At 48.7% G+C, this 19377-nt stretch overlaps 1 protein-coding gene across 2 annotated transcripts; it reads right to left on the bottom strand.

The window, feature by feature from the left end:
- Positions 1 to 2417: 2417 nt before the first annotated feature.
- LYRM9 (LYR motif containing 9) lies at positions 2418 to 19175 on the bottom strand. 2 transcript variants are annotated; one of them, XM_044248334.1, is made up of 4 exons: positions 19146 to 19175; positions 7012 to 7155; positions 5093 to 5185; positions 2418 to 3932 (listed from the first exon to the last, which is right to left on the bottom strand). In XM_044248334.1, the coding sequence occupies exons 2-4, from the start codon at positions 7135 to 7137 to the stop codon at positions 3915 to 3917; spliced, it is 237 nt and encodes a 78-aa protein (XP_044104269.1). In that variant the 5' UTR covers positions 7138 to 7155; positions 19146 to 19175; the 3' UTR covers positions 2418 to 3914. The 2 variants fall into 2 exon arrangements, with proteins under 2 accessions (XP_044104269.1, XP_044104268.1); XM_044248333.1 differs by lacking the exon at positions 19146 to 19175 and adding an exon at positions 7790 to 8204.
- Positions 19176 to 19377: the final 202 nt, after the last annotated feature.

Genomic DNA, 19377 nt, shown 5'->3' with positions numbered 1-19377 from the left:
TACTTTTATGTTTTTTATTACCACGTAATATTCTACTGCATGACTACGCTACATTTTATCCATCTGTTTATCGGTTGATGGACATTAGGCTGCTTTTTTTTTTTTTTCCTTTTTGGCTATTATAAATTAAGCCACGAACATTTGTGTACAAGTTTTTTCTCTGAACATATGTCATTCCCCTTGGGTATATATACACAGATTTATGTACCGAATTGCTGGGTCATATGCTAACTCTATATTTAGCATTTTGAGAAACTTCCGAACTGTTTTCCAAAGCAGCTGCACCATTTTACATTCCCACCAGCAGTGTCTAAGGGTTGCACGTTCCTCCCGCAGTGGTTTCTGATGCAGCCAAGTATGCAAGGGAAAGACACAGCATCCTGAGCCAGAGCTAGCATGAAATCGACACCGCAGCCAAGATGAAGAAAGGGCTGAGAATGTTCCTTTACCTCCACACTTGGAGGCTGGAAGCTGAGGCTGATGTAGCAAGTTGTCCAAGAGGACTTAGACAAGTCCTCTTATGTCTCCAATTTGAGAATTTTAAGGATTTATGGTAAGGAGAAGGTGGCAATGTCAGAAAAAAAACATCTTTTCAAAGTGATTCACCATTTTCCAGCCAAACTCGTTAGCAACAAATGTGTGTGTAAAAGTGGATTAATGTCTATAAATGGGAAAATTTTAGGGGCAAAAAACTTTTTCCTTGAGAAGGTTATAAAAAAGACTTCTAGATTCCTAGGGGTCGTCATGGGTGCCTAAAACGAAATTTCTCCACACATTTCCAGAAACCACAAAGATCAGAAGGGGGAGCAAATTAAACCATCCACAATCTCACCTAGATGGAGACATAGATGTAATTTTTGATACATACAAGGTGCTCAGTGTCTGTCCAATTAGTGAATTAGTGAATACATAAATGAATGGCAACACTACAGAGGAAATGAACCTATGAAGGATGGTTAACATGACAGAGGACAGATTCAACCAGTTTTCCACAAGAGAATGCGGTTCTGTGAATAAAGAAGTTTATTTAGCTCACATCTCAAATAATTGTGTGCTTTTCCTCCGGACAACTGTCCTACTTATGTGTGCAGCCCAGGTGCTGTATTATGTGTGCTTTTCAGCTCATTGCACAGAATATTTTTACACTCAAGTGTTGAGACTTAACAAAATGAAGCATTTTGCTGTTTCATCAGGGACATTCATGAGTAAGCCGGTGGTGATAATCCCTATCCTGATTCATGCTTAGGCACCAGCAGTTTTATTCATCATTGCTTCTGTGCCATCACTGCAAATGTTCACGGACTGGCAAAGACAGTGTCTTAGTATTATCATGAACGTAGTTTTGACTTTGAGGATCCCATCAGAGGGTTTGGGGAATTCCCAGGAGGCCATGGACCACACCTGAAAATCAATACTCCAGATATAGTCTGAATAAAGCAGAATACAAGAAGGATTTTCACCTCCCTTCTTCTTGATCCCATGTCTTTCTTAATTTGGCCTAAGACTGCATTCATTTTTCAAGGAACCAGTGTCATCTGATTGGTCTGCATTCAGCAGTTAACATGAAAAAAATCTTGGAAGGTGTAATGCTACGGGGAGCAAATAACATCTTCATAGAAATCATGCCTAAGCTCAGTCTTGACAGAGAAAAGAGGTTTTTCAGGTGAATAAGGTAAGTGAAGAAGGGCACTGCGGACAGGAGGAGACCCTTGGGCAAATACACCTAGAATGAGCAGGCTGGAGTGCTGGGAGAGTGAGGAATCCATGTGCAAGGTGCAAGGGTGCCAGAGGATGTCATGGACAGGGCGGGAATGAGGTCAGCACATCAGGGAAATGCACGTCAATTCCCAAGAGTTTTCCCCTGTCATTCAACAAAGGTAGTCTGGGTTTTTTTGGTTTGGTTTTTGGGTTTTTTTTGCCCTGGATGCTCATGTTAATCCCCATCCCCAAGGGAAGCAAGATGTACAGAGGGACAGGTTCATTTAAGGAAGTTGGGAGAAGTTTGGGTCTTCATTCCTGACAATCTGTGCTTTGGAATAGGTCCTTTCTCTGCCTCAAGACAATCTTCTCAGAGGATGTCTATGGGAGGTACCTAGGCCTTCCCATCATGTAGTAAGGGTAAGTGCTCCCCCCTCCAAATCAGCCCCTGAGCATCAGGGATAAGGAGAAGACCCCCACACCCCCAAACACACAGCCAGTACTTAGCCAAGAAATAATCACCACCTACCAGTTTCCCCCATTATTAGAAAAAATAAAAATCTCAACAAAAGAGAGCCATCTCCTCTGAAGATCCATCTCTTCCTGGGCAGCTTTCTATAGGCCTGTCTCTAAGTCCTCAATACCTAGAATGACAGCACACAGTAGGCAACAACATGTGTCTGGGGAATGAATGAGCACAGCATTCACAATACCAGAGCTTTCAGAGATCGATAAATTTACTTCATTATTTGCAGATCAGTCAAGTGCATACAGATGTCCCTGAGTCACTTTAAGTCCTATAATTCATTGCGGGGTCACGAACGTGTTGGCTCATCTCTCTGGCTGAGAATCCTTGGGGATACTCAAGTCCAGTGTGGCTTCTCCACTTTCAGCTGCTCCTCCTGCTCTGCCCAGTCCCCCCAGTCCTTCCTGGATGCTTTTCCTCCCTTTGCTGCCCCCTCTTCCCTCCCAAATCTGTAGTGTTTGGTAGATTCAGACAGAACTTGCATAGTAGCCTGGTGACCTTGAAATGGAGTTCAACCCGTCCATGCTTCCACCTGCCCATTGGCAAAGGAGGTCTCCCTAACCGTGGTACCCGGCCACGGCAGCGCAGCGGGCTCCCTGAGCTGGCTTCTGCAAGAAGGGCCTGGACTGCGTTAGAGCTCAGTGCTCCTTGCTGCAGCCCTGGCAGGTGGGCGGGGGCATCACTGTACTGGAGATGGGGAAACCAAGGCTAAAGCAAGCCAGGTTAAGTTCCCCCAAGAGCAAACTGTATGGAATTGGGATGTGACCCAGCCTGTCTCTCCACGGGTATCAGGGTCACCATATCCCACAAGAATGCTTGCTCCCCACCTCTCTCCTTTCCTCTCTGCCTCCACCCTTCCTTCCAAGATGGGAAAGGCAAAGCAGGGAAGGGCCAGCATGCCAGATCGCAGATTCACAGAAGCCTGCACACTTGGGCGTCCGCTGGAGCTGCTCTGCCCTTCTTCCTTGCTCCATGTGGACTGTGTTTCACCACTTCAGGGACACTAAACACTCCCTGAAGGCACGGACCAGGACTTCACGGGAGGACAGTGCCTGGAGGAACAGTTGCTTGGTGGAGTGCTGGGCATGGTGGAGCCATGAGGGTTCAGGGACAACAAGCAAGACGGGACAGGCCCGCACACCACCCGGGCTGGACAAGGAGTGCACTAGAGAGACACGCGGAGCACTGTGGGGGGGGAGGAAGGAGCAGTAGAGAATAGCCTCCTCAGGGAAGGGACATTTACTTGCACCCCCATGTACCCTGTCCTGCATGAAGCTCTTCAACTTCCTCATGCTTAATCTTCACACGGGAGGACGCTGAGCTCAAAGACAAGACCCTTGAAAAGGAGCAGAACTGAGATTCAAATCCAGACCTGACTGGTTCAAAAACCCATGCCCCGTCTCCTCTGGATCTCCAAGGACAACATCCAGAATACATGTGGCACCTTCAGAACAAAGTGACAAAACGTATTCTTCCCCAAATCTCCCGTGGCAACGGCCAGGAAAGTGAACATAAAGGATTCCAGAAACACACACGTGGCAAGAAGAGCTGGCTGAGCTGACGTCAGTTTCTCCTACCCCTGATTTCTTGCTCTCAGCCAATGAGGCCGATGGATATTCCAAAGCGGCGGCTGCTGCTGAGTTTCAGGAGAAGCGAGGTCTCTGCACTTCAATGTCTTCAGGACAGTGTCTCAGTTTTGTTTTTTATACTGTACGGCAGAGAGATCATTAGAAGTGGGTGAGGGAAGCCAAAAGGGGAGGGAGGACCTAGGAAATCCTGAGAACCATGTTCTTTGGGGCCCTAGATGCCTCCTGCAGGGGCTTCTTGGAGGCAGTGAGGCAGGCACCAGACAGTCAAATCTCTAGCTGGCACACAGGGACCCTTTCTTCCTTAATGGAAAAGGAACCTGACGGGGTAGGAGGGCACACATAAGAAAGACAAAGAAGGGCGCCTGGGTGGCTCAGTTGGTTAAGCAACTGCCTTCAGCTCAGGTCATGATCCCCGAGTCCGGGACTGAGTCCCGCATTGGGCTCCCAGCTCCGTGGGGAGTCTGCTTCTCCCTCTGACCTTCTCCCCTCTCATGCTCTCTCTCACTATCTCTCTCTCAAATAAATAAACAAAATCTTTAAAAAAAAAAAAAGACAGACAGACATGGGAATGTCAGACAGGAATATGGGGTGTGCCCATCCTGTTCTTTAAGCTACATCTTGGTTCAAAGAAAAAAAACTCAGATAGAGGAAGACCCTCAGAAGTCATCAAGTCCAATCACTGAGTTTTAAAAATGAACCCCGGCCCCGATCTGGAGATCCTGATTTAGAAGGATGGGGGCATGGGGCACGTCCACCCAGTTCTCTGGGTTGTTCTAACACCAGTGGGTAAGGACCAGCAAGTTAATTTGTAATCCTGACTCCCACCCTTCCTCTACCAAAATAGATGCTTGAATGTTTCCTCAATAACCCTACCTCAGTATGAATACCCCTGGCTATGAGGAGCTCACTACACCCCAAAACAGCCTTCCTGTCTGAGCCATCACAAGGCTGCTGCTAGTTCAGGCACTATTGCTTCCAGGAAGACCTTTCTCTTCCTTCTTCCTGCTACCCCGCCTTAGCTTATTCAGCACTGTTGGTGTTTAGGGACTCAGAATTCCCCACCCCTGACAGAAAACAGATACAACCAGAAAGGCATCTGCCACCAACTCTGGGCTTCTGGAAGAGGGGAGTTGTTGGCTGGGGCCCTAGGGTGCCTCTGCCTGGCTGATCCGGCCCACGTGTGGGGCAGGGGCGACCCCTGGTGGCCATAGGGATTACTGCTGTCAACCCCCCCCACCCCCACCCAGAGGGTAGGAAGAGCCAGGAGCCAAGAACTTACTTTGTTCATGATCCAGTCTGCATCTTCAATGGCTCTTTTAATAATCTGCTGGATTCTCTCAGGATTGTCTTCATCTGAATGAACCCGGAAACTCTGAAAGTTTAAGCATTAAAAAAAAAGATGACAAGACAAAATTCGCAGGACCAGCATCTTCAGAGCATCAGGTACAGGCCAGACACACCATGGCCACTTTCCACTGGGCATGGCTCTTAGCCCTCCAGGGACAGTTAGAAGGATCTGTCCATGGAGGCGCCTGGGTGGCTCAGTCGGTTAAAGCCTCCGGCTCAGGTCATGATCTCAGGGTCCTGGGATTTAGCCCCGCATCAGGCTCTCTGCTTGGCGGGGAGCCTGCTTTCTCCTCTCTCTCTGCCTGCCTCTCTGTCTACTTGTGATCTCTGTCTGTCAAATAAATGAGTAAAAAAAAAAAAAGGAAGGATCTGTCCTACAGATGAGGAAACAGAGGCTTGGATGACCTACCCAGCCACTGTGCGTGGCGGTGGCATTCAAATCCGAGTCCCTTCTAACTACACAGCCCGTCCTCCTGCCCGCAGAGCAGCAGCAATATGGAAGACTGGCCCCCAAGGTACCCCAAATCAGGCTGGGCCCAAAGGTGATCAGGCAGCAGGGGCACAAAGAAACTTCCATCTCTCGGTTCCATTTGCTCCCTGCAGGGCATGATAGGAAGGAACAGTGCTCGAAGGCCAAGCAGAGTGGGGGCTGGAGACCAGTGACTAGAAACTCCAGCCAGGCCCAGTGCAGAGCAGCATGGGGCTGCTGTTTGCCTTTGACCAGAGAAGGAATGTGAGATTCAGGTTCACTGGTGTGTCACTCAGAGCGCTTCACAAGGGTACCTGGTACCTCTTCTGCCCAGTCACTCTCAACCTATTTGTCTTCAGGAGCACCTCAAATGCTCACACTGCGAAGCCCTCCCTGACGCCCTCAGACAACTAGCTGCATCCTCCTCCATATTTTCACAGCCTGGCTGTTGCTACCTCAACTTTTTTTTTTAACTTTCCACATTACATTTGTATTCATTTAAGTTTTTTATTTTTTATTTTATTTTTATTTTACTTTATTTATTTTTTATTTTTTATGATTTTTTTATTTGGAAGTAACCTCTAACCTACAGAAGCTTTTCTCTACCAGAATCACCAGCCATGAACATCTCACATTTGCTTTACCATTCTCTCTTTATATAGGTTTGTACTCAATTTCCTGGAAACATTTCAAAGTTGCAGACATCATGCCCTTGATCCCTAAACGCTTCCATGTGTTTTAATAAGGAGATTACAAAACCACAGTAGTCAAATTCAGAAAATGCCACATTAGTATAATACTATCATCTCATCTACAGCCCATATTCTAATTTCAGGAAGGTCTCCAATAATGTCCTTTTAAAGCACTGGTTTTTTGTTGTTGTTGTTGTTTTTTTCCTGGACCAGAACCAATCCACTCATCATATTTCATGGTCATATCATACCAAGCAGAGCAGGTGTGCCTTTCTTGGTGCTTCCCGACCCTGCCATGCTGGATGAGCCGAGGCCACTGGTGTGGAGATGGTCCCTCCGTCTGGATTTACCTGATGTTTTCTCATGAGTACATTCAGGCTGTGCATTACTCGCAGGAATGCCTGTCAAAATGATGCTATGTCCTATACTCTACTTTAATTATCCATTTAGCTGCCTTATTTGAGCCCTGGCACAGAGCTGATGTGCTAGAGGATAAGCGTCTGTTTTCTAAGCAGAAATAAGAGAGGGGAGCTGGGCTATGGTTTTTGGTGGCTCTTACTAGTCTGCCACTCCTCCCTTACACTACCACCCAAAAGACCCTCCCTGTCCCCTGCCCCCAACTCTGAAAGAGTCCTCCTATTATGTGACACCTCCCACCACCACCCCAAGCTCATTATCCCCTGCTCCCACCTGCCTGACAGCATGTTTGTAATGCTCCTGGATGCCCTTGGTTGGCAGCTGCTGGCAACAGCGCAGCAGATATCGGTAGAGCTGCAGCGGCCTCTGGACCAGCTCTGCCCCTGGTAGTGGGGCCATCTGCGAGTCCCTCTGTCCCTGAAAAACACAGAGCATTATTTCAAAGGCATTAAGCCAATCCCCGGCCCTGAGCCCCCTGTTCCATGGCTCTGTCAGCAGGTCTGATACAACATGGAGGCCCAGTCCCCTTCCTGCCACACTGCACAGAACCCAGACCCTGAGCTTGGGCAGGGCATTCTGTCCTGCAGAAGCCTCAGACCACGGTAGGCCTTCAGGGACCAGAGGCGAAATAACACAGCTTCATTCTTTCTGGAAGCCAACTTGTGGGGGGTGGGTGAGGTGGTGTCATGGACAGGCAGGGTAAGGGAGATGAGCAGGAAGATCCTGCACTGTAGACTGAGAAACCAGCAGACTACAGCCAACAAAGAGGAGAATGCCAGAGTCTGAGCCTCACCACTCAAAGAATCGTCTTGGACCAGTAGCAGCGATGTCACCTGAGAGCTGGTTAGAAACACTCTCACCCCAGATCTGCTGGACTAAACCTCACTTTTAACCAGATGTGCCACAGGCTCCTGCCTGGACCTCTACCACAGCATCTTGCCTGGGGTCTGTTCCCGCCTTTAGCCTGTCACTCTCCAGTCTCCTCCATACTGACACCAGAATGCCCACTGGAGCCAGTGGCCTCCACTCAACCCCCCAAACCAGCAAGTACCTCGCCTCTTGGTCTCTTGGCATAAGCAGTGCCTTTAGCATCAAGCTCCCCTCCTCTTCTCTGCCATGGGGGCAACTCATGTTCATCCTTCCAGCTCCAGCCCCGTGTCACTTCCTCTGAGAAGCCCTTCCTGACTGTCCTGCCCTGAGGAGCTACAGTGCCCTGTTTTGGAGCTGTTACAGTGCTTCCCACACTGCTGAGGATTCATCTGCTGCCAGGCCTGTGGAGCCTGGCCCAGGCCCCGGGGCTTCATGCCCTGTTTGTTGAACTAGACTGAATGGAATCTGTTATCTGCTCTGTACAGATCGCCCCTCTCTGAGAGAGAAGCTCACAGTGTTCCAAACCAAGGAGCTAAAAGACCAAGATTAAGTGACAGGTCTTAGTTTTAAAGTGACATAAACAGAAGAAATATCAAAAAAAAAAAAAAAAAAAAAAAAAGACAACTCCCTCCCCCTCAAAAAAAAAAAAAAAAAGAGAGAGAGAGAGAGAACTAGAATACTTAATCTATCAGAGGTTCTTAAAACTATGAAAGGAAATTCATTAAGTAGCCAGTTTCAGAGGCTCCTTCATTCCATTTCCAGCATATTATCGTCCTGGCAACAATAACTGCCTGTCTCCACAGCTAAGTTTGCCAATGCCTCCTGGTACTCTGGGCTCCCGCCATGACACCGGGGCAGGCAGGTGGTGGTCTGCCCCACCCCCCCATCTCAACTTCTGCTAACAGCCCCGGACGTGTGACTGCAGATCCGCCTCTCCCCGGGCCTCTGCCCACAGGTCAGGGTAGGGCTCCACTCCAGGTCTGATCAATCAGAGCTCTGCATCCACGTGGTCGCAGGGATTGGGTCACAGGTGGCACATGACGGAAGCTGGCCCAATCAGAACTCATCCCACCGCCTCTGCAGGAGTGGCCGGGAAGGCCTCCATTTTTTTTCCCTCAATACTTGCTGCTTCGGGGATTTGTGCCTCTCTCCAGGGCGCCACCTTGCCTCCTCTGGAAGCCTGAGGCTGAAGCCACCAGCAGTAGGCAGAGCTAAGGATGTGAGGGAACCAAGTCTGAAGAATTCGTCTGAACCGTCCACCCGAAGGCAGTCCCACCCCTAGACTTTGTAATGACTTAACCCAATTAATAATGCCCTTTGCCAAAGAAGCTTGGGTTTGTTACTCTGTCACTTGCAACCCAGAGAGTCCTAACTGACAGACAGATCTTGACCTCTCAAACTCTGCTTCCACGATGAGGTCTGATGGTTCCAGCTCTAAGGAAAAGTACAAACAAGGCAAGGCCCCTAAGGTTCTCCTACCACGAATATCAACCTACCAGTCTGACTAGCTGTACTAAAGCACATTCCTCCCCCAAAAAGGAGGGGAACCCCATACAATGAGGGCAAAGACCTTCAAGGACCACTAGAGAGGACATACCACCGAAGTCCCCACCTGATGGGCAGACTCCACTGGCAGGCTTCCCCAAACTATATAAAGTGCTAATCAAATATTGTAAAATGCTAGTCGTGTAACAGATGGTTACCATCTGCAGGCTTCAAAATTAACATTTGGAAAGAGCACAACTTTGTTTCAGTAGATAAAAACCCAAGCAATACTTAGAAACCAACCCAGCAAGTATGGGCGGGAGATTATTTTCAGCTCAATTATAATACTTAGTCATTCTCAGTAATAAGTAGCAGAGAATGCATGTGTGGGTCCACTCAGAAGAGTTAAACTAAAAATGCTTTAATTTAATTTAAAGTGTGGGTTTGCTATTAAGGGGCAATGAACTTCACAGCATCATTGCTAAAACTGTAGTCAAACTCTGCAGCCCCTAACCATCACCTGGCATATCTTGCTCTTTGCACTTGACTTTAGCCTCTCCTGAGCTCCTCTGTGAAGGTACCTCTGTCTTCTCGAGCAACCAAACCAAAACCATCACTGAGCCAACCTAGACTTCTCTTCCTGCCTCAATCCCACGCCATTGTTTCTAAGTCCTATCAAATTCTACCTCTGAATGCCCCCTCACATCTGTCCCCGCCTCTCTATTCCCACTGCACATCCTTGCTTCAGGCTCTTATCAGAGCTCCCATGGACAACAGCCAGAATTCTGAGCAGGTCTCCCTCTCTTCCAATCTATTCACCACTCAACAGCCATTGAGTCTTTCCAAAACCTAAATCTCAGCATGGCATGTTCCTGCCTAAAACCCCAGATCTGATATCCACCCCTAACCCTGTCCCTCATGACAACTCTCCCCAAATGTAGGAAAACTGTGAAATTATTTTAAGCAGTATATGGGTCAACATTTTTTATTGTAATGATTTTTTATTTATTTTCATGTGTAATAAAAAAAATTCCGTAATTTCATAGGTAGTGTGGCTTAAATGTTTTAAAAAGGAATAGGCGTAAAACTGGTATTTTTAAAAAATATCTAGCAAAGAAGAATGCAGCTGAGATGTGGATATGAGAAAAATCAGGAAAGTGGTACTAAGCTTTGGAAAGCACTGGCCTATGGAACAAAGTCCATACTCCTTCCTCCCCCTGCCCACCCCTCATCCCTTCTCGACCACTCCCCCCAGAGTCCAGGCAAACTGAGCTTGGAGTGGCACACTTCACGAGTCTACATCCTGTTTGCCTGTTATAGTCTCTGCACTGTGACAAAATGCCTGGCATATAGTAGACGCAATAGAGTTCTCCAGAGACACAGAACCAATAGAATATACAGAGAGAATATATCTATGTTATATTCATGTGTGTATACTATTTATAAGGAACTGGCTCATGTGATTACTGAGGCTGGCAAGTTTGAAATCTCACAGAGCAGGTGCCCCAGTTTGAGTCCATGTCAAACCGGGAAGAGCCAATGTCCCAGGCTGAAGGCCACCAGCCAAGAAAATCCTTTCTCACTCAGGGGAGGGTCAGTCTGTTGTTGTATTCAGGACTTCAAGTGCTTGGAGGTGGCCTGCCCACATTAGGGAGGGCAATCTGCTTTACTCAGTCTCCTGATTTAAATGTTAATCTCATCCAGGGGCACCTGGGTGGCACGGTCAGTTCAGCATCCAACTCTTGGTTTCCGCACAAATCATGAATTCAGGTCATGAGATCAAGCCCTGGGTTCGACTCAACACTCAGTGTAGGGTCTGCTTAAAAGACTTCCTCTCCCTCAGCGCCCCCCCCCCGCCTCTCTCTCTCTCTCTCCCCCGTTAAAAAATAAATGTTGTTAATCCCATCCAAAACACCCTCACAGAAGCACCCAGAATGTTTGGCCAAATCTCTGGGCATCTCACGGCCCAGTCAAGTTGACGTATAAATGGAACCCTGACAGTAGATGCTTAATATTTACGTGTCAAATGAATTCTCCCACTCTTGCCCACAGTCTGCTTCCTGCAGGTCTCCTGACCCTACAACACTCAGCTGTTAGGTCCAGCACCTCCTCCTGGAAGCTTTCACTGACCCACCAGCCCTGCTACCACGTTCAATGGGAGACCTCTGGAGTACCTCAAACAGGCCTCGCGACCCCACATCACTCTAGTTCGGGCTTCACCATGTGTCACCTGCATTACGGGAGGGTACCGGCCTGCCCTTGGCCCCCTTCCAGCCATCCTCCACATGGCAGCCACAATGCCTTGTCGAACACCTTACTTCAAATCCTCCCACAGCTGGATGTGACGGGAGATTGTGAATTATTACTAACTATGAATTTTCTCAGGTGGAACAACAGTGCGTCGTGTGGGAGAATGTCCTCATTCTCGGGAGACGTGAGTGGAAGGAAGTGTTTAGGGGTGATGTGTCATCACGTCTGCAACTTACTTTCACATTGTTCCACAAGAGGCAACACAAAAAGAGAAAAGATAGGGTGAGAAAGATGTGGTGAAATGTTAAGATCGTGTTTAGAGGGCAGGAATAGGGTGGACCTTGTGCTATTATTTCAACTTCTCTGTATTTTGAAATTTCTTTTGTAACTTAAAGTCATTTTAGAAAAACCCTTCCACGGCTTTCTCCTTACCTAGGGGATAAAGTCTTAAACTCGTGAGGCTGGCACTGACTCCTAAAGCCTTCTTGCCCACCCAGATTCACCCCTCAGCACTCCTCCACCTGCCAGGCGCACTGACACTCCACCTGTGGTTCCTTTAGTAATAATAACAAACCCTGAGCACTTAGGATGATTACGATCACAGCCTTACTGAGTATGTAGCATGGGAGAGACACTATTCTAAATGACGCACATGAATTAATTTCATCTTCACAATAATTCAACAAGGAGGTTCCATTATGCTGTCCTTTTACAGATAAAGAAACAGAGGCAAGAAATGTGTCCAAGGTCACAGAGCTCTGAGCGCAAAAGCCAGAATCTCCACCTGGGAAGTCCGGCTCCAGAGTCCAGGTGGGTGCTACTCTTCCTAACGGCACCCCAATTTCTTTTTAAGGAATGACTTCTTCCCATTGAGCCTCGCCTGCTGAGGCTGTCTGTGGCTCCATCTCTCCATCTCTCCTGGCCAACAAGGAGAACATGAGACCCAGGTGAGGCCAACTGAGTACTCCCCATCTCTGGAAATGCGCTCTTGAGCAAGGTTACAAAGAACATGAAAATGAGTTCATGTGTTCTAGCAATGGCTGCATGACGAGCCTCTTCCTGCTCTGAACTGTCCTTGTAGCTCCTGCCTCCTGGACTTCCAGAAATGTCTAGATTCCTGCCAGGTTCTCCAGCCTTCTCCCTTGATTCTGTGAGCCCTTAACACTCTTCCAGGAAATTTCTTTTTGGTTAAGTCTTCCTGTGTCCCCTTCCTCCCCACACAGAACTAGACTCTCTCCCTGATTTGTCTGCCCACAGCCTGTTGTGCCTGCTTAGATCAGCAGGAACCACCCAGGCTCTGAGTGTTTGCCTCTCAATCTTCTCTGACCAGACAGAACTCCCCTGAGGACAGGAAGTGTGTCCGATTCCCCCATCTCTATTCTCTCAGTGCCAGCACATTACAACCTGGTACCAAGCACACTCCTCCATCAATGCTTCCTAGCTGATGAACCTCAGAATCTTCCAAGCCCTGAGTTCTCCTGCCCATCACCTCTGGCAGCAACATCCTCCCTCTCCTGCCCATGCCAACCCTTTCCGGTCCTCTCAGCTTCCCTGCAGGTCACCTGCAGGAATTCCCTGTAGGCAACTGACGCCTCCTACCTCGGTCGGTCTGGGGAGGCCATCGGGCAAGAGTATTTTCAAATCCCCTCTTTCATGAGATTCATCCTTGCCCAAGAGCTGACTGATGGACTAAGAGAAGTGCTAGACATTTTTACAACCACCCTTGGACAAAAAAGCATTGTCATCCCATTTTGCAGATGTGAAAACTGAAGCTGACCATGAATACACAACCAGGGAGTGGCAGCGCTGGGATGTGGACTCGGACTTGACTTCAGTGCTCTAACTTCCTTGAGTTCTTGAAAGAAAGGAGTCCCTCCTTTTCCCTGTCTCTGTTAGGCTCTCAGAGCCTCTCTCCTGGATTAATCCAACACCCCTTCCGACATGTCTCTTCTTCAATCCCTCTCTACGTGCAGCCAGAATGAGCAATGGAAGACCAAAAAAATCTCATCTTTGAGCCCCTTGCTTGACATCCTTTAATGGCACACACAGAACAAGCTCTAAGCTCATCAGTATATGAGTGTGTATGTGGGGGGGGTGTCAAGGCTTTCCTAGGCAACTGCCAATCTCTATCCCATTTGAAACCAAATTCTCCATTCCCTCCACCCTCTACCCAGCTCAGCCTCCTGTTAGGCGCACCTGGCATGCAGTGGTCTCTCAACAGAAGGGTGTCAGATTGAACCCTTCCTCTCTCCAACACCTTCTAGTCAACTCTCCCGCATCCAGAAGACTTGAGTGGAACACTGAAAGTACATGGGCCCCCGATCATGGCAAGACTGATGGGAGGATTGAGTAAGGCAGCATGCATGCCTGCCGGGATCATGGCAGCAGCCCACTCAGTAGGGGGCCCTTTTCGGGGCCTGGAAAAGTAGCAAAAGGGAAAACAATACGTTATGATATCTTTAGGTGCTTCTATCTGAGACAAGACTGGGCTGCGGAAGGGAGATACTCACGCAAACTGACACTGGGAGAGGTGGTGGATTTCACTGATTTAGTGACCTCTACCAACATCAGAGAGAAAAAAAAAATCTTTTTTTCTTTGAAATCAAACTAAAGAGCATATGAAATTTATTTAGCTTTCTCCCCAAATCAGAACTGAACTCTGGTTATTCATGCTGTCGCCTCCGATGAATTAGAAAGTTCTAAAAATACTGAAGGTGGCATGGCCTGACTCATGGTAGACACTCTCGGTCAGAGGTGTTAACTGAATGAGCAGAAAAGTCATCCAAAGTAGGGAGTCTCAAAACCAGAGCACCGAAGGCAGCCTTTTCCTATCCAGGGTAAAAGAAATCTCTTCTCCCCATCCCTGGCAGGGAGCTTTCCAGCTTTTCTCCCTTAATATGCTCCCTCGTGGTGGGGAGCTCACGACCTCCCGTCTGAGCTCTCCACTTCATTCGTGGATCTGAGCTCTGCCTTCTGGGGCTCAAGTCTCTACCCGCTCCCCCCAGCCCAACGACCTCCGAGGCCATTCTGTCATTGTTCAGTTAGTGACCCCAGCCCCGAAGTCATTCTCTTCCAAGATCCCCACCCTGAAGGTGCCATCCTCTCCTAATGCCTCCCTGTCCCACTCACACTCTTCAGGACACACGCACCCTCAATATCGGTCTCCCTCTTAGATGTACTGTCCAGGGGGGAAGCCTGGATCCTGACCAGCTTTGTGGGTTCTGGATCTCAGAGGGCAATGTCCCCTCCTTTACCTAGCTGTTCAAGAAAGGCCACTCAGACAGCATTCTTGGCTCAGGCCCTCACGGTGACTCTGGCATTCAGCTCAGAGGAACATTTTTTTCCATGAACACTTCTTAAATCTGTTTCCCACCTTGTATTTTATTAGTTCTGTCCAGAGTCACCATCTGCTACAATCTCTGGGGTACCTGACCCTGTCTATTAGCCAGCTCCACTCAACTCAGCACAACAAAAGCACGAAACAATCCCATCCCAGGCATGAATGGGGTCCAGAGAGAGAGACAGGAGCCCCAGTGAGCTGTGTCAGTCACCCACACAATATCATTCAGAGAACCTAGCACATGTATGGCTCTGGGCTCGGCCCTAGGACCAGAGACGGATGGCCTGGCATGTTACCTAGCTGTCCCACCTCGAGCTTTCTACACGGCTGATGCCATGTCGTATGACCTACCATTCAGGGAGTGATCAGGAAGTGCCAGGAAGGTGTTGAGCGCTTCATGTGTTACCCTGTGCACCCTCACAACAATCTTCTGGGGTAAGAATCATTAGTCCCATTTTATAGATAATGAAACTGGGGCTCTGAGAGGGTAAGAAACTTGCCAGAGACCACACAACTATTAGATGGTAAGGCCAGGAATCACACTGAGAACTGCTGCCCCTTGCCCCTGCCTGCTTCTAACACCACCTGCTACGTCTGTATCTGAGCCATCCACTGAATGCCGCCTGGATCCAGGCTAAGGACCCCACAGAGAACTCTCCTGGAGCTCATTCAGGACCAGGCCCGCAGGCATGAAAGCACTTGACTGTGCTATTATCCCACACTTATTTTTCAACCTTCTCCATAAAACTTTGCTCCATGCTTTTCTGAAACCCAAGGCCATCATCTATAGCTTCCTGCTGCATAAAGATGAAAAAAAAAAAAAAAAGTCACAAGGCTGATGTCAATTATACAGACAAAGAAAAGGGGGCAGCTAAGGAAATACTAAAAAAGTTCTTAGGAAACCCAAAGGAGACGATAACAGGATAAAGGAAAAGAGTGAGAATAAAGCCACAAAGGGAATTTCCTGGGAGCCAAGTAATATCACTGGTACAAATGCTGAGAAATAGGCCTACGGCCCCATTTAACCCCCCCTGGCTATTTCCCTACCCTGTGCCCTGACATAAGGCACCTAAAAATAAGTGGGAAAAAGTCATATATTTAAAAAAAGAAAGAAAAGAAAGAATGAAACTGCAGAACAAGACCAGAAATTATGCCCTATTAAATACTGATACAAGGCTAAATTAAGCCTGTGCAGGCCATTGTTTAAATATGCAATTATTTCTCTGGATGGGGAAAGTCGCAATATAGAAGCAGAGTGATTCTGCTCCCCCACCTCTGGGGCTCTAACTTGCACATGCACGTTCCAAGCTAGAAAACGGGGCAGCAATTTGTGCTCCTCCAGTCCCTTTCCTTCATGGTCAAGGCTCTCAAGACCCACCCTCCCCGTCCTCAGTGTCCACCCCCGCTTCATTCACCTGGACAGTACCTGGGCTCCCAGCTTTGTAACAATACCTTGCTCAGACTATCCGACTATCAGTCTCTCCAGTCCGACCGGAGGATACCTCCTCAAAAGCACACTGTGTCACTCACCTTCTCCAGAACCTCTGTGGAACGTTTACCCTTCTCAAATCTGCTTCCAACTTGTCTCGTCAAACTCATCTCCTGCTGTCTACAGTCCCTACATTCTAGCCACATACTGAACTTAGAGGCTAAGTTTCTGGACCTTGGGATGAGGCAGTCTACGTTCAAATCGTTGCTCCATCACTGGCCAGCGGTGGGACCTGGGCAAGCTTCTCAATTTCCATCGCAGAGTCAGCTGCACATCTGTCCATGAGGCAACTAATGGTATCTCCTGCACAGACTCATTGCAAGGACTCATGAATGCTCCTAAGCCACTAAGAATGCTCGGCACATACGAGGCACTTGGTAACTATCATTAATTGTGTCTCTGAAACACGCTGTGCTCTTCAACGCTTCTCTTTTCCTTACGCTGGATTCTTCATCTGCCTCAAGAATTCCTCTTGATCCTTCAAGATGTAGCTCCCGCATCCCTTCCTCAAGGCTCACACCACATGCTGCCCATACTCCTCTATAAGATCTCACACTGGAATCCTTTCTATAAATGTGTGTTAACTTCCATTTACCAAAGAGGACACTAAAGCCAGGAGGACAATGGCTGTCCTGGAATCCCAAAGCCTCAGACTCGGGCCCTGGATCCTCAGCTCTTCCTCCCACACCTTCTGTCTCTCTCAGAGCCTAAGGAGCCACTCTGAACAGCCCATGTGTCCACTCAGCCGCCCTGAGCTAGTTTGCCAGCTTCAAATGAACCTGGTAAGCTAGCCCCGTCAGTGCAAACTGGAAAAATCAGACAAAAGGCAAACATGCTGATCTCAGAGCAGTGCGGCCAGCAACATGAAGCAGGTCATCGTGACATTAGGCAACGGCCTCCCACACATAGGCCACAACATACCAGTGTGGTCCGAGGGCAAAAGAAGGAAACCATGACACATCCACCAGGTGTCTGCCACGTGGCTGAGTACTTCACGGGGGCTACTTACTCTACAATCCTAATACTTCCATTTTGCGGAGGATGAAAAACGGAGGCTCCGGGTCACACAGAACTGGGTGAGCGCGCAGCTAGGCTTTGTACCTAGGTCTCTACCCTCCTAACAAGCTCTTTCTACACATACGTAGGGCTCATCTCAAAGGACCCTTGAGCTGAAAGCTCCCGATTTACCCTTCTCTCACTCTCTCCCTTCCTCCCTTACCCAACAGCTCTTCCAGGCACCCACATTGCTCTGCCCTAAAGGAATCCAGGTCTCACTTAAGAGGACGTTCCTACCATTCTGCAGTCCCTTCTGTCTTTCTTCCTGGCACTTTTCACCACCTGACACCTCTGTATTCCCCCCACTGGAATGTAAACTCCATACAGCAGGAAGTTAATTTGTTTTGTTCATGGCTGTCTCCCTAATATAGTACGGTGCCTGATACATGGTAGGCATATGAGCATATGTATTGAAATAGTCACTGACATCAAGGTCTAGGTACTGGGGTTACAGAAACAAACAGAAGGCCCTGACCCTATATACCTTACACATTAACACAAAATTAAAACTAACTACTCAGTTATAATTGCTACAAAGGTGAATTCAGTCCCTGAGAGAATGGCTCATAGGGTCCCTCACCCAGTCAAGGGTCAGAGGTTTCTTGAGAAAAGGGCATTCAATCTGAGGTCTGAAGGAAGAGTAGGATTTGATGAAGGGATGGTGAAGGCGGAAGGCAGCTTGCATGAAGGCTTAAGGGAGGAAGGGAATGCCAGGACCCCCAGAGTCGGGGGAGGGGTGCCAAGGGAGAACAAGAGCTAACAAGATGATGGCCAGGAAGTCTGGGTCAGATCCAGAAGCGGCTTGGTAGGAGGTGAAGAGATTAGTCCTAAGGTCCATCAACTGATGAATGGATAAATAAAACATGGCACATTCATAGTGGAGTATTATTTTGTAATAAAAAGAAATGAATACTGATACAGGATACAAAATGGGTAAACCTTGAAAACATTACTGTAAGTGAAAGAAGCCAGTCATAAAAGACCAAATATTGTATGATTCCATTTACAGGAAATGTGCAGAATGGGGAAATTCATAGAGACAGCAAGTAGAATAGGGATTGCCCAGGGTGGGGGTGGGGGGAATGGGAGTTTGAGAGTGACAGCTAAAGGAGAGATTTCTTTTGGGGACAATGAAAGTGTTCTAAAATTGATTCTGAGTATGGATGCACAACACTGACTATACTAAAAGACATTCGATGGTGCACTTTAAGTGAGTGAATTGTAAGCTATGTAAAACAAACAAACAAACCACTATGGTGACTGCTGTGAAATGTGTAAGCCTAATGATTCACAGACCTGTAACCCTGGGGTAAACAATACATTATATGTTAACAAAAATAATTTTTAAAAATAAAAATAAATAAAATAAAACAAGACAGTCCTGAGGACCAAGAGGTTTCCACACTCCGCGGGACTTGACGCATCTTGCAGACGCGTCTATCAGAACGTGAAGGTCACTCCAGGCAAGCGTGCTCCCCGGGAGCTAGCCTGGGGCAGATGGGCCGCGGAAGGGCCCGTCTGCTTTTATAAATGGCCCAGCCGAGACTGAGCGCGGAGGTGTGTGCCAGACAGTGGGCATTTCATAGAGGCGTCTGGAGTCCCCCGGGCTCCCTGCGGCCCTCCCAGCAAACTGGGGCCTGCCCCGCTCTCCCGAGCCCCCCGGCGAGGCCTGCGACGGGCCCGAACGCGGCCGGGAGCCACACACCGGGACACCTGGCCCTCCGAGGCCACGAGAGCCGACGCGGAGGGGACGGGGGCAACAGAAGCCCCGATGGGTCTTCCGCTGGCCGCGCAAGACCGAGGACAGCCGAGGCCTCACACCCCTAGCTCACCCCGCCGCCTCGGGCGGCTCCGTCCCCCTTGCGCCCTTCCGCGCGCGGCTCCTCTCCCGCCCTCCGAAAGCCCAGCTCGGCTCACCCGCCTCCACCGAGCAACGTCAACCCCGGACGCGACGGACGCCGCAGCCACGAGTGCGCCTGCGCTCCAGGTTCAGCGCGGCACCGCCCCCGCCCGTCGGCTGTTAGTCGAGCGCCCTCTGCCGGCCGCATGCGGGGCTGGGGTCTGTTTATAAGGAAACCCTACAGGCGAAACCAGTCTGGGTGCCCCTTGCCTGATCCAACCCCACCCAGATGAAAAAGAAGGCTGTCCC

Source organism: Neovison vison, chromosome 5, assembly GCF_020171115.1.
Source record: "Neovison vison isolate M4711 chromosome 5, ASM_NN_V1, whole genome shotgun sequence".
In the NCBI taxonomy this organism is placed as follows: Eukaryota; Metazoa; Chordata; class Mammalia; order Carnivora; family Mustelidae; genus Neogale; species Neogale vison.
This window is presented reverse-complemented; position numbering and strand designations above follow the sequence as displayed.